The 15,699-nt window shown below is 33.1% G+C and overlaps 2 protein-coding genes across 2 annotated transcripts; one reads left to right on the top strand and one right to left on the bottom strand.

Moving 5' to 3' along the window:
* The first annotated feature begins 1,695 nt into the window (after window positions 1–1,695).
* LOC130654810 (uncharacterized) lies at window positions 1,696–5,302 on the top strand. The gene is made up of 5 exons (XM_057457446.1): window positions 1,696–2,015; window positions 2,523–3,277; window positions 4,135–4,203; window positions 4,520–4,609; window positions 4,971–5,302. The coding sequence occupies exons 1-5, from the start codon at window positions 1,793–1,795 to the stop codon at window positions 5,016–5,018; spliced, it is 1,185 nt and encodes a 394-aa protein (XP_057313429.1). The 5' UTR covers window positions 1,696–1,792; the 3' UTR covers window positions 5,019–5,302.
* Window positions 5,303–5,903: 601 nt separating this feature from the next.
* On the bottom strand, window positions 5,904–13,457 carry LOC130654811 (uncharacterized). The gene is made up of 10 exons (XM_057457447.1): window positions 13,252–13,457; window positions 11,570–11,675; window positions 8,672–8,755; window positions 8,057–8,193; window positions 7,869–7,951; window positions 7,549–7,625; window positions 6,985–7,114; window positions 6,707–6,788; window positions 6,326–6,432; window positions 5,904–6,246 (listed from the first exon to the last, which is right to left on the bottom strand). The coding sequence occupies exons 1-10, from the start codon at window positions 13,316–13,318 to the stop codon at window positions 6,196–6,198; spliced, it is 924 nt and encodes a 307-aa protein (XP_057313430.1). The 5' UTR covers window positions 13,319–13,457; the 3' UTR covers window positions 5,904–6,195.
* Between the last annotated feature and the right edge of the window lie 2,242 nt (window positions 13,458–15,699).

Raw genomic sequence — 15,699 nt, 5'->3', positions numbered from 1 at the left:
AAAAACAATCGAGCAAATGAACAAAAATTGAGACTAAGTAGAGCAGAAGGAATCAATGAAGTATAAAGTATTGCTCATGGATTGGTCTTAATCGGTCAGTAGATGTTAAGTTAGGATATTGAGAAATTGTCGATTTAAAAAAAAACAACAAAAAAACTAGTTATGTTGCATAATAAAAATATGGTCTAATACATATTTTTTCAAAAAAGTACAAAAATTTTTGTGATAAGTAAATAAAGTACAATCAACAAAACTTAAAGCTAATGTGTTGGAAATCGTGTAGTTAATTCGAAACAATGTCTGGTATGGCAGAATTGTTGTATTTTTGATAGCTAGTTTAGTATGATAAAACTGAAAAGGTTTGAATTATGTCCAATATACAAGCAGTTAAAAACTAAGACACCTATAATATAAATTTTTTTTTTTTATTATTCTGAACTAATGGAAAATTAAATTACTTGGTTAATTAAAATTGTTACAAAATAATATAATAAAAAATACAGTTTAAGTTCTTACTTTATTTAGAATTATCGGATCAGTTTTATCAGTAATTTGAAAATGTTGCGTATCATATTAAGTGAAATTTCAAGATATTTAATGATCTTCCATACTTTTGATTTTTAAGGTTTATACTTCAAATTTCAAAATTTTTATTATTAGAATCCCTGGTTTGCCTATGTCTGTTGCTAATGGCTTCTTGTTATAATGTACAATATACTTGAATTTTCAATAAATTGTTGCCAAATTTAGGGAAATGACCAAAACAATTTATGTCATATATCTTGGTGGAAATTCTAGGTTTTAATAAGACGGTATCATCTAAACATGAATGATTGATTCATTACAAATTGTCTCTGACTAAAATGGACCTGAATAGAATTTGAGTTTTCAATTAGTGTTTTTTGATCTTTCTTGAGTTTTAAATTTCTAATTTTCAAATTAAATTGAAAATCAAAACCATCCACTAGTTTTATTTTTTGACTTTCAAATTGAATTGATATTCAAAAATCATTAAATCATTTTGATTTTTGATTTTCAAATTAAATTAAAAATCAAAACTAGCAACTATTTCTGATTTTCAATTTTCAATTAAATTGAAAATCAAATGGTCCTAAGGGTACACGCATTACGATAAAAAATTTTCATTCCTTATCAGATAACTCATAATGTTCGGTTTGCGCTTGGTGAAATCAGATATTGTCCGAAGCTAACGCTTTTTGTATCCTAATGTCCACGGATTTTTTTTCATAAAGTTAACTCACCAAAAATGCAAGTTTTGACATTTACTTCACATGGCTTGCGCTCACTTATCACAGCTTACTTACAACAAAAACCTAGGTTATCAAGTGAAAACCTGAGCAGTTTTACGGCCCAGATTCTGGGTGTGTGCGTGGTCACATGAACAGGCCTGAATCAGAGTGATGTCTGTATGGTTGTCCTGATGTAAGAAAAGACACAAAATGAGAAAAGGCTTAAGCCCCTTATTTTATCTTTTATTTTGAAGATTGAAATGCGTACACATAAAGTATCGGCATATATCAAGAAATTGCTATTACAATATAAAAAATTATGTATATGAATATTATTAATACGAACGGCCTTTTTAGTTTTTCTCTTCTACATCTGACATAGTTGCATTTAAAGTTACAAAAAACCTTTTAAAATCCATTATTATTTTGGCAAATAATAAACGATAAAAAGAAAAGAAAAAGCGGATTCAAAACATCTGCCAGTAAAACGTGAAAGTTGTTATATATTGAACAAAAAATAACGGTGAAAATAACACGCAGAAATGACACAAGAAGACCACCTTATAGTTGCAATACAAGAAGAACACAAAAGAAATCCAGTTATAAAAGAAAGCCTATCACCGATTCTACTGCTGCTGAAACTTTTTGGATTATATCATGAAGAAAAACTCAGCAAATCAAGTAAATGGAAACATAAGTTGTCAAAGATTTATAGTTATGTGGCAATGCTTTTGTTTCTTGCAGCTATTGGAAGATCTATTGCAGGTAGCTACTCAAACATGTAGTTCATTTTGGTATGACTGACAACTACGGGGAGAGTAACAGTCCTCCAATTGAAAACGCCAGATTCGGGAAAACAAGTAATCGCGAAAATCTTTCAAAAGAAACGTGATAGTTTTTCAAATAGGATTTCTGGTATAAAGAAATTATTTTCTTGGCTTTTTTTGTTCAAAGAAAAAACTGCTTGTTTTAGAGGTCTTATTTCTGTCTTTAGAAATGTTTCTTTGCGATTTTCTTTTTTTTAAAAAAAAGGTTAATTCGTGAAAAAAAGTCTTCGTGAATGACCTCACAAAATGTATTCCAGGCAAGGTAACATCCTTCACGAACGTTGTTAGGATTTAGCATATTGAAACCTAGTGAAAATCGTTATTAACTCAATAAAAATATTTTTTGGTAACTTTCGATTTTTTGACAGATAAAAATGTGAAAAATCGTACACTTTTAAGAAAAAGTATGTAGTTTTTGCCACTGAAGCATTTCGCTTGCCTTTAGCAATGTTTTTTGGACGAAACAAGGAAGACTATTTCGCTATATTTGTCTTTATCGTATGCTATCTCAAATGTATTGGGAATCTGATTGCTTGCATGAGAATCAGTCCTTGCTCAAAATCAACACAGCTGTATCAATTTGTTGACGAGCTTCAAGAATTCTTGGATAGCATCAAGTTAAACCAATGCAGAAGACAGGAAAATAATTTCAAAGCGAAATTACAAATCTGGCTACTTATATTTATTCTGATTTTCTTCACATCAGTTGGTGTTAATATATTTGTTATGTTGTATCCAATTGTGAATCCGGACAAAGAAATCGGTCCCGTCATATTACCTTTCCCAAGAACTCTACCGACATGCGTGGCAAAGATTTTGCTTGATACACTCGAATATGGAGTTCGGCTTTTTCCAGTAGCTTTATGTGGTATCCTGACGCAGTCCTTATCGTACGTATTTTCTGAATTCTACAGATATTTAAAGGTGAAGGAGCGAGATGGTTTGTGCTTACGAAGTTACATCAAAGAGATACGAGAAAAGTACGTTGCCATGACGACAATGTGTACACAACTGGATGATTTAATAGCATTATTGATGTTAGTATCCTACCTAACAGATATCATTCTGGTTTGTCTCATGCTGCGAATCTGCGTGTTTGCAGTGTCTGGGATCGCGCGAGTTGTTGTGTTGTGCTGGACTTTGCCTTGTGTATTTTCCCTTTTAAGTATATCGTTTTATGCATCGCAACTTGTCGATAAGGTATGGGAATGTAATTAGCTTCTTATTTATTAGACAAAAATGACTCAAATAAGGTACGGTATACTCGAGTTAAGTGGGACCCTTCAAGGAATTTGACAAAAGAGGTGAAAAGGTCTCACTTATGGAGAGCTTTTAGATGAGGAAACAATTTGTAAATACAAAAGATGCAGAGATTGTCAACAGCATTTTCGCCTTTTTCGCGAAACTTTGTCTCTCGAAACTTCCAAAAATTACTATTTGGTTTTTTAAATCATCGATTCGCAAAGTTACGAAACGCGAAAATTTATCATGAAAAAGCTTTCTAGTTTAAGATATCACGAACGTTTATCTTGCGAAAACTTTCCAGTTGGAGATTTAGCTGAGCTTTTTTTTTTAATTTGTGGATTCGCAAAAGTTTTTCTCAAAAATATCTCTCCGATTAAAGTGCTCGAATTAAAACTTTGCTCTCTCCAATTTCGGAAATCATTACATTGGGTTTCAAAATCGGTCCTACTGAGCAAAAGTACGCCTTATCTAGGAAATTTTCCTGTTTAATTAAGTAAGGAACAAAAAGTGCCACTTAGCCATGGTCTCACTTAACGCTAGTATAATTTGTCTGATATAGTCTGATATAAACAACGATGATAGAGAAAAAAAAATCCATGGTTTGGATTTTTAAAATAATTTTAAGTCGAAACTGTACAGGGAGTGCTTTAAAACTTATGTATCGCTATTTATCTCCACCTGACACCCTGGCTACTAAGGCTAACATGGTTACTAAAGCTACCACTAAAATTTGCAATATTTGTCACAACGATTAACTTGACCAACCTATCCACTGAACCAACGTAATATTTAAATGCACAAATCTTTTTTAGGGCGGAGAAATGTGTACTTTTATTCAAAAACTCGATATTATCAACGTGAATTTGGATGCAAAAATTCAGGTAAATTTCAGTTGCATTACACGATGTTGTTATTACATGCGATTTATTAATTAAACAAAATAACTTACCTTCGCATAGAGGGCTACAGCTGACGTGTTAAATTCGCGAAAGACAAGTCCTCTGCATTAGTTTTTTTTTATGTTAACCACGATTTCAAAAAAAATTAGGGGAAATGGCGTAGCCCCTCCTGTTTTGGTTGATTGAAAAAACATTTACTGCATTTTCCAATTTACTTGTATGTTATTAATCACGCTGCATAAGTCATAAAATGCGGAACAATTTGTGCCTTCAACAACGTAACTTTTTATCCTTTCAGCTTGACTTGTTGTTGTTTCATCTAAACTCACAACCCGTTGTCTTGACCATATGGAAGATGATACCATTGAACAAATCCATCATCATTTCAGTAAGACCATATATTTCATTAGTAAAGAAGTAAGCAAATATTATGATCAGTCATATCTAACATCTTAAGAAAATTGAACATTTTTTTGGAAATGTTATGTCTAGTTTTGTAGTATTTATTTCGCTACAACTCATTTAAATCGCTTGCTTTTGAGAGAGTCCGAACGCTAAAACATTCAATTTATATGAAATTACACTTTCAATTAATATAACAAACTGGTTGTTAGCCAGTGAAATCTACTGCAATTCACCCATAGGAAAAATCCACGGATTTCGCCTGCAGCTATTTTCTTCTATCATTCTTATCTTTCCGGTTCCGCAGTATCGCATTGTATAGAAAAAAAATATATATATTTTTTTAGATCTTTGTCAGCATCATTACTTATTTCACTATCATCATCACTTTCTAATGGAATTCACAGATAAAAAAGTAGTGTCAGAAGTCTCCTGCGAACAAAATGAGTTTTGTTGTTACTTATTTAGACATTAGCATCCCAGAACTATTAAGGATAAATATCGAGTTTTATTCCAAAGAAATCTGGGGACAAGATTGTATTTTAGAGATATTTTACAAAGTTGTGTGCAGTAACAATTTTCTACACTTCACAGAAAAAAAAAAAAAAACATACCAACATAAATTCTCTTGTATTGTGTTATAAATCTTGGTATGAACGTCTGGTACAAAGCAAAAACTGCCGGCAGTAATTATGGCTGACGTAAGCAAGTCTATTATTTGGCATATATTTTTAATCAATTCTCCTTAATTTTGGTAATTATAATTGTGATATTTTAAAATGCAATAATAAATCAAAAATCAAAAACAATTTTTAATACGTTTTAAATGCAATGACTAACCAGCTTGCTTGGAAAAGTTTTTTATTTTACCAATACCCCCCAACAGTCGCCACTTGAAATTTCAGGGGCATTTAGTTAACCGTTCTAATATTAGCAACAAAAGTATGCCAGGAAGGACATTCTTACTGCACGTGAGAAAATTAAAAGATTATATTGATAAAAGATTGACAGGTCACCTGCTGAAAATGTTTTTAAGATATAAAGCAGGGGTCTCCTTCAAGGCTGAACTCGAGATGTGTCTCTTAGTAATGTCATATCACATTCGTGCCAACGTCTATAACATTACCATAAAAGCCCTTTTCACCTCTGCAGTGACACCCCCGTCAACTGAGCAGTGACACCCTCCGTCAACTGAGCAATGACATCCCCGTCACACGTAAAAGATTTTCGCAGAAACATTAGAAATCGTTTAATTTCAAACAAAAAGAAAACAGAAAAAATTAATAAACGTCTATATTAATATTTAGTAACAAAACGTCAATTTACAAAAATTCTTAAAAATACTTTAAACATATATTTATATATATAACAAATTAAAATATTCATTACTAAAGTTTAACTATAACGAGTAAACACTCTTAAGAGAACAAGTGTGAGTTTGCTTCTTTCTCGACTTATAAAATTTACTATAAAAATGAAAATGTTCCAAAGTAACACTCGAGTTTTTTCATTTATCAAATCTTAAAAAACATGCTCGAGTTTGATATCGCGTCAGGCAGGATATATGACAGTCTACTCGAAGTTATATCCCTGCACTTCGTTCAACATGGCGTACTGACATTCCTAAAAATAAAACAAGATAATACGAGTGGCTGACAGCTCTTCACAAAATAACTAACTGCAACTGTAATTCTCAACTTACATGTTTCAAACGATTGTATTCTAAATGCAGCGCACGGAATATACACAGGAATGACACCATCTTGAAAATGACCCATAAATCAAATAACGTCATCGCATCACCCCAACCTGCATACAAGCATTCGTGATCATAAAAAGACCGCATCTATTGTGCACTTTACAAGTTCGAAAAACAGATGTCATAAAATAGGTGAAGCATTATAAAATTGTTTTGAATTTTACACCGAAATAGTTGCATTAATCAATGAATTTTACCCAATCAGACCAACTCATATTCGCACCCAAAAATTACCCTCGTAACATAAAATGATAAAATACTTCATTGATCGAGGGAAAATTTAAAATTTAAAGTAAAAAGTTTAATGGGTATTCTGTGACATACATTTCATGTGAGCGCAGTGTATCCAGAAGAACAATGGAAGGCGTTCAGGAATTGCCAACAGAACGGAAAGAAAAAAGTAGACCTAAAACGAAATGTTGAAAATTTAAAAACATACAATCAAACAAACAAACAAACAAACAAACAAACAAACAAACAAACAAAAAATTATATCATCCTTATATTCAAAAATCTGACATGATGCAACGAATATCTCCAATTAGACTTTCATGGACAAAATACCAATCAAAAAAAGAATATAAAGGATTCATACAAGATACCTTTGTTTTGGTAGCTGGTTCATCAACTCCACTTCTAGCTGCTATGAACGCGCATACTATTAAAGCGCTAACATTTAGCAGCAACAAAAAAGATACATACAACCAGAACCATTCCGCATGTTGATCATTTCTGAAATAACGTTGTGAAAAAACAATTGGTTCATTGGTTAGCAGTAACATTGAGAACTTTTAGGTCCGGTCATTTGCTTACGGTCAATATAAGGAAACAGCTGAAAATTTAATCCTATATGTAGCTATTTGTCACAATTTTAGTAAAATATGGAAAAGGTCGTGGCCATTAGTTATTTTTTTGAAAATAATAGCATCTAGTGTCAATAAAGTTTAGTTGCAATAAAAATATATAAGTTTAAGGAATGCTTTAACTTAAAATCAATCCATTGAAGGTCAATAAATATTATCGGTAAGAAATAACTTTTACATCAAGTGATGTGGGAAATATTACTGCTAATCATAAATTGCCACATCTAGTCTAAAATACTGTTGCTGTCTAAAATACTGTTGCTGTTTTGGCATATCTGAAATTCAAATTCAATACAGACTTACAGTAATCTGAACAGAAGAAGCGCCCCAACAATAAAGAGAAATTGAAATATAAACACAGTGCCGCTAGATGTGAAAGCCTAAAAAATATATCAGTAAAATGAGGAACGACAAATGTACAAGTAAATATTTTTGAATACTCTGAGTATTAATTTATCAAACAGTTAATGTGAACTTAGGGTTCACATTAACTACAGTTATTGTGAACCCTAACTGACAATCTCTTCACACATAATCGACCAGATTTAGACACAATTCTCAATCCATTCAATCAGTTCCCGATATTTTACTCTTGCAAAAAATTAACCCTGATATATACTCACTCTACAGAGTCCTTTAAAGTCCGAACACAGACTGCGCCCAGGTCCATACTTGCTAACTCGATCAATCTCTTTTGTAATAAATGCTAAATAAAAATACATCGAGACGTCAAAATTGCATATTGCAGATTACTCAAAAAATCGAAGTGATAATGCTGTTAGTAATAAAGTATTAAGTGAAAAGTCCATACCAGAAGTTCTGAATCTTCTTTGATAATTTAATGCCAAACATAACAACAGCACTTCAAAACCTACTGTTATCAAATTTGTCAAAAAGTATCCTTCTTCCACATACGTGTGAGAATATTGCACACTTTGTACAACAGATCTAAAGAGACGCATCATGGGTTCTTAGCTATATGTGCAAAAAAATGGAAGCTGCTTAATGGTCTCTTCTCAACTGAACAGTTAAACAAAATGCTTAGAAAAATGTTTTTATATCTACAACATATTTTTAAAATACTCTATTGAAAACTTTCTGTAATTTAACTATAAGTACTATACATTATAAAACTAATTTCTGTTTAGCAGACTACTGCATATTACTACTATAATAACTATACTACATCCATATTCTCAAAACAGATGTATACAATGTCCCTAACATTGTCGACATCCGTTTCTGGCTCAAAATATGATTATTTGAAAAATATTGCATTTGAATTTTAAACATTGATCCATTGTTAGATTATGTAGAAGATTATTGCTAGTCAAATAATCATCTTTAATTCTGCTGGAAATTTTAATCGGATTGGTTAAAAACATTCAATTTCATGACAATGACAACAACATAAATTATGACATACCTTGCACCAGCAACCACAAAATAAATGATCCACCAGTTGTTCGATATTGCATTAATATGGATACTATAGTTTAAAACAGTCACACTAAATTAGAAAAATACAAGTAATTATTAAAAGACAGAAGTGAGTTCCTTTTTTAAAATTGTTGAAAACACGAAGAGTGGATGTGGTTAGCCACCACCTAAAATTTCTTTATAAATTAATCACTAGCCCTATAGATTTCACCAAAACCATTTGCAATTTATTTCATTATAAAATGAGACTTTTCATAAACAGAAGCTTAAATGAATTGAAATACGACTGTGTGTTTTCTGTGGGCTTAAAATAACTGTTAACTGCTGTCAGAAAATCACTGAATCAAAATATGATAATTTTATTATTTATATATACAGGATAGACACATTTGAAACATTGTCATTATCAATACAGTGGCGTATCCAGAGGTTAGTTTGGGCACGCCGTGAACGCAAAACGCGAGAGTTTTAAAAAACCGCTTGGGGCCTAGGGGTTGCTGTAAGCCCCCCAGCCGGTACAGGGCAGATCACATTCTTGTGGGCAAATTAAAACATGTAATACTGACTTTAAGATCCTAAACAATGTAACTAATTTAATGTGTTTAACATCAGATGTTAAGGTTTATATGACAGACACATAGTAACTATCGATGCTACATGCTAAAACTCCAAGCTCTTCCGTATAAATTGTACGTTTCAGTTTAGTTTTGCTGAAAAGAGTTTATTCATCCTTAATGTGATTTCTTATACGCCGTCAAATGATTACAGGAAAGGTTTTTTCTTTTTTGGATTAATCAAGAAAACCTTTTTTCAACCACTTTTCAATAATTTGAGAACTTAGTTTGGGCACCAAAAACCAGTGTGCCAGCATCTAAAACCCTCTGGATACGCCACTGCAATGGTAATGTTGATCCAGTCTTCTATAATTTGTATTGCCCTATCCAGTATCTCACATGAGATAGCAGGCCTTGCCATGAGTCGCGAGCAATTGCTTGCACCCGCATTGTGCTGGCATAAATGCTCGTTACCCCTCTATTGCTCGCGTAAATATTAACATTTTGAGATAAGTGTAAACATTTTTCTCAAGAATTGATTGGTCTTTTAAGTTAAATTCCTGCAAGAAAGCTCAACCTGAACTAAAAAGATATTTGGTGTGATTATTTTCCACCCATCATGCAAAAGTTCATTCGCCATTTTGTAAAAAGCGTGCAATACGGGCGTTAAGGTTAATCTTTGTTGCGCATTCATTTTGCAGTAGAAAAGTGGGGGATGTTTTAAATCATACCCCAAACACGATGATCGAGCGTCTACTGGCATAGCGCCTCTCTCAATCTTAACTTCCTTTTCTACATGTCCGTATGCGTATGTTTTCATAAATTTATTGTTTATTTTTCAGCATCATCATCATCATCATTCTCTGCTTAACGTCCGTTTTCCATGCTAGCATGGGTTGGACGGGGTATATTAATGACCCTCTTCCAATCTGATCTAGACTGTGTTAGATCTAAACTCAACTTCCTCTCTATCAAGTCTGTCCTTATAACCTCCTGCCAAGTCTTTCTCGGTCTGCCTCTGGGCTTTGCCCCAGGAACTATCAAGTCTCTACACTAAAATATGCTTCGTTTACAAATTAAAAAATCTTTATCTGCATGGTTTAAATAAAACTTCAAAATTCATTCAGAAAGTATGGTACATAAAAATTATGCAGAAAAAAAATTATACCCCACGTGGGTCTCGTTTTTAAAATTGTTTCAATAACAGTTGCGGCATAAAGAAAATAAACCATTAAATTTGGACCTGCTATGGTTTCCAATTGTTTCGTCAAATGAAGAAATTATCTACAATTAAATCCATGATAAATTGTCTGTTCCACCTGAAGTGCAGTTTTTCAGACTTGCGTCATCCGTGCTCCGTCAGCGTTTACCTCCACATTAGTTAAAACCGCATGGCTGGATTTCTTGTGTAAGACCTGGTTACCAACGACGAAGGGGCCAGGCAAAAGGGATTTATGTCTACGTACTTTTTTTAACTAAGTCAGGAGTCAGTGAATTAGCTAGGATGGTCAGGTTAACTATGAATAGACTTGCTCGTAGATTAAAAGGACCAGGACTGTTCAGTAATTCTGAGATCTAAAAGTGTCAGACCAAGACGGAAATCTATCAGACGTTTTAACCGACAAAAGTTCTAAACGAGCCACGGACATGTCCGACCAAACTGGAAATGTGGCAGGCATTTTAATCACACTCCTGAAACAATATAGGTTTGTGCCAAGGCGCATGCCTCTCCTGAAAAAGATTCCCGAGAGACTAAATGTAAAGTTTTTTTAAGGAAAAATATGGCGAGCAAAATTGCTCGCATGGACACTCTGACGGGAGCAATTAATTGCTCAGGAGATTATTTGCTCATGGCAAGGCCTGGATAGGTTGAGCCAGCTGTGTAAAGACAAATATGCTAAATATACCAGTGCTGTGGACCAGTAAAATTAGTAAAAAGCAGATTTTAACATCATAATAATTTTCATGCAACATGCTAAATTTCAGAGAGAGATATTTATTTAACAGTAGTAACCACATAATATATACAAAAAATAGTTATACAGATGTCAAGGGATCAAATTCACAGTAAAGTCAAAGTAAAAAAGATTTCAAAGTGGCAGTAAAAAAGATTTTCCTTTATTTCTAAAGCAGTTTTAAAGTTTAATTATAAGAAACATATCTACAAAGGAAACATATCCCTGTTACCCTCTTAACATCTGGCACAAAGCATATTTCACTCTGTAAACAAATTCTCTAATTTCCATCAAATAACTGTTTCCACTCTTCAAAAAGAGCAACATTTGTAACATTTTTTAAAACAACAAATTTTATAAGTTCAATATTCAAACCTGTTGTAATGTAAATATGTAACAAACACCAGCAGAAAAGACAAAGCTGCATGACAACCATACAATATTGTTGTAGCTGGTACAGCAGCTCCCTCTAATGTTGAACCTAGCATTTAATAAAAAAATATATTTTAAGATACCTTTTAATTGTTTTTTGAAGGGATCACAAGGCATTATCCAATTCTGTGCATACGAAGAACAGACTAGAACAACCTAGAGTATTATGGAACAACCTGAAACAGACAGGAACAAGCTAAGAACAAAATAGAAAAACCTGAAAACAAAAACTAGAATAGTCACTTCTGTTATGCAGTTAAAGGTTTGTAGCATGCACTTGATAACTAGTCCTTGCATGCATCTCTCACAATGTTGGCAACATTACCATGAAATCTTAGTTTTTTGTACTTTTGGACTTTTTGCCTTTAGACACTCAGGGCATAGTTTTACTTATTTAAAAATAATGTTTTCCCCTCTTAAAACTTATATCTCGATTGAAGCCACCTTCGTTTTGAAGGAACTTGCAAAGAACTTTGTATGGCGGCTGTACAGGATAAGTAACTTTTTGAAAAGTAACCAGAGGTAAAGTATATTTGTTTATCTACTGTCTATAACCTATACATATCTTATCGTTATTCTGGTTAGTCTGGCATCTTTTAGCTTGTTTTTATATAGTTCAATTTTGTCCTTAGTTTGCTCTCAGGTTGTTCTAGCTATTATATAGTTTATTCTTGGATTGTTGGATTGTTCTTGCAGGTTCCAGGTTTTTCTTAGGTAGGTTTTTCTTATAGGTTGTCCTTGTTACAAGCTCGTGAGCTTGTATTAAAACGCAAATGTGTCCTACAAGAATGGAAATTTTTGCCTCTCTGAGCACCAACACGGGAGTCCTCGTGTGTTCGAATCTCATCTTGGTAACTATTTTTACTTTTTTTTTCTTTTTTCTTGTTTAAAAAGACAAGTGTTCAAAACACTTGTTTAACTAACTAGTAAATAAAGGTGTTTCCACCAAACTTTTTAAAAGTGAATGTAGGCAGAATTAACTGAATTAATGAATTTCGCAAATTTTGGGGTTTGTGGGTTTGTGGTCTTTCTTCTTCCTGTCAGTCGGTTCACCCAAGACGGACCCATCGAAAATTAAAAGTTCGAGGAATTTTCCGTTCAGGAAGGTCTCACAAATCAATTTTGAAAAATAAGTGTGTAACAAATATTATTGCGTATCTGAATAGTAAAATATGTCGTGTCTAACTTCGTAACAAAAATCCCAATTTGATAGACAGCTTTTTGTAAACTTTATTCGCGAGGTTGTTTGCGTATATCATACGTCTTGTTTGTTCTAGTTTACGGTTGTTCTTTGTTCGAACAGGTGTTACCCCTTTGATTTTGAGTTTGAACAGCAACTTTTGATACTCACTATGGCAGACATCACAAATATTTGGTTCTAGAGTTACCAGATAGACCCCATTTTTTAATCAAGATAACTTTTGACAATATATATATATATAGCTATATATACTCTAGCTAACTATAGCACCTAATATACTATATGCTGAGGATAGTGCTACATGCGTGATTAAGTCCATTAAGCGTAAATCGTTGGGGTCGTATGGGATTTGACATGAAAAGGGACACAAAATTTAACTCGATTTGGCTAAATAGCTAGCTAGCTAACATCCTTAAGAACTTACAATTCTTATTTAGCTCATAAAAACTACTGTGTTTCAACACATTCACACCGCACGTTAAATTAACCATCTTTATTATTACTCTGACATAAATGTTGATTTTACTTTCAGCCACCAGGATGAGACAACATCGAAGGCTGCTGCTAGGTCAATGTGCACGTTCAGAGTTCGGTTTTTACCAAGCGAGTCCCATGACTTCGACAATCCTGTCAACACTTTACGTAAACCATCATAAAAGTTTCTTGCTTGTTGGGGACATTATCCTTCCCCTCGGTCGTGCGGTGTGGTCGGGTCGGGTTCCCTGCTACCTATCCCCGAATTTTCTGAAATTTTAAAAAGCTATAAAAATTCCTCATCACACGATTTTATTACAATATAACTAAGTATTTTGAGGTGTATGAAATTGCCATATATCTCAGCTAACTAGTGAGGCAGAATCCACAGTTCGATATTACATTTTTATAACTCGAACTTTCAATTTTATTATCTCAAACTTGAGGAACGAATGTTTTACTCGAGAAAAGTAAATTAAAGACTAAATAAATGTCAGATTTTATTTTGTTTGAGTTTTTTCTTAACTCCTGAAGTAATATAGGTAAATAATGCTGCCTGTCAAGTAAAATTTGACTTACAAGGGACTTGTAATTTACTTTATCGCGAAGAAATTTTTTCAGTTAACTGTTGCCCCACTACTTAAAAAATGTTAACTCGTACTATAATTTCATTTTAGACAAAATTTGACTTAACGACATCGCCTTTCTCCTTAGTGATTTTAGTTTTTTGTTTTGAGAAATGACGGCGAAAAATATTTTTAAAAAAGGCAAACAACCCTTGGGATGAGGGCGAATAACTCTTGTGTAGTTCTTGTTCTTGTTCTCGTTCTTTTGAGATTTTCTGGAAAGTCTTTATCTTGGAACAGCCAACTGCCATCTTAACACTGTAGTCGTGCCTGGTTTACCCAGACACACGCTTGCCTCTTGCGTTAAATCAAGATTCTATAAGTTAGATCCTACACAAAACTATATTTGAGGGTGAAATTGAGAATGCAGTTTCTAAGCAACAAGGACTCTGAACTTGTCAAAGATCACTTGTCATGGTTCACAAGGGAAGTAGAACTTAGGTTATTTAGTTAAATTCAAAGTTTTAAACTGTACTAATTTTTGCCGTACCCTTAGTTCCCGTATTCCTCCAAACCTTTTCGAGCCGCAAAATGGATTGGTGATGGGGACATTGTGAAGCACATTTTCTACTTGGCCTGCACTCCTGCTAGAGTAAAACTTCGACAGTGGCTAGGCCCAGTAATGCAGTTTGACTATTTCTCAAAAAAACAGTCAAAAATGGACTCTTCCACTGTTGTAGTTTTATTTAAAAAAATGTCCATCACAAGCGATCATTTTTGAAGTTCGCATAAACCTACATAAAGCGAACTTTCGCAGACTTTTTTCCTTACTACTTTTCTAAACAGTTATATATATCCCAGCCGGTACACCAACGTCGCAGAGACGTCGTAGCGACGTCGAGTTTTACGTCTGTACGATGTCAGAGCACAACGTCCTATCGTCCTATGGCTACGTTGTATAAACATCTACCGACCTTCTACAGACGTATAACTGCGAAGTTAACCGACGTTACAGCGACTTCGCTGCGATGTTAACAGACATAACAAAGAGGCTCTTTAAAACAAAAAGTGATTTTTAAAATTATTTTCTTTTATAATCAACTAGTATTCACATTCGTTAAATTACACTAGTATCAAAAAACACTTGATAACTCATATTTATTTACAATAACTTTATGTTCTCAAGCATAAACATTTTTCATACGTGCGTCTTCAGTATCGAAACGACTTTTCATCGACTTTTTCTTCTATTTGCTATAGAAAGAAAATAAAGGTATTATGATCTAACTAGTGATATAAATTGCAAGGAGAATTTGTCACAAAGCGAAGATACACGCTTTTTATATAAGAACATTTCTCGGAAATGACAAGATGTGTATTTGCAAAGCTAGGTGTTCAAAGAAAAATATATTAACAGATTTTACAGTTGATGTGCCTAGATGCAATGTTAGTTATAAAGTAACTAGAATTACTTACTGTTTCTTCTTCTTAAAACGGGAATCTTCTCAATTCCTTTTTGTCGCTTCTTTCATCAACCTAAAATACAGAAATTTTTCTATAGCATATGCGAAAAAATGACCTAAATAAACTTGAAATATGTATACATATAAATATTTGATAGTATTTCATATAAATATTCAGGGTAACACAGGGAATTAAAAAACTTACTGCTTGTCAGATCTTTCTCAATATATTTTGAAATATTTCCACTTTCTTTCTTTTCTTCTATATGTTCGTAAAAATAGAGTCCACAATACTTAACCAACAACAAATATTTGAAATTAACATACAACGATTTTAGCGCGAAAGAAATGGACACATATATCATTTAT

This window comes from Hydractinia symbiolongicarpus, chromosome 8, assembly GCF_029227915.1.
Source record: "Hydractinia symbiolongicarpus strain clone_291-10 chromosome 8, HSymV2.1, whole genome shotgun sequence".
In the NCBI taxonomy this organism is placed as follows: Eukaryota; Metazoa; Cnidaria; class Hydrozoa; order Anthoathecata; family Hydractiniidae; genus Hydractinia; species Hydractinia symbiolongicarpus.
This window is presented reverse-complemented; position numbering and strand designations above follow the sequence as displayed.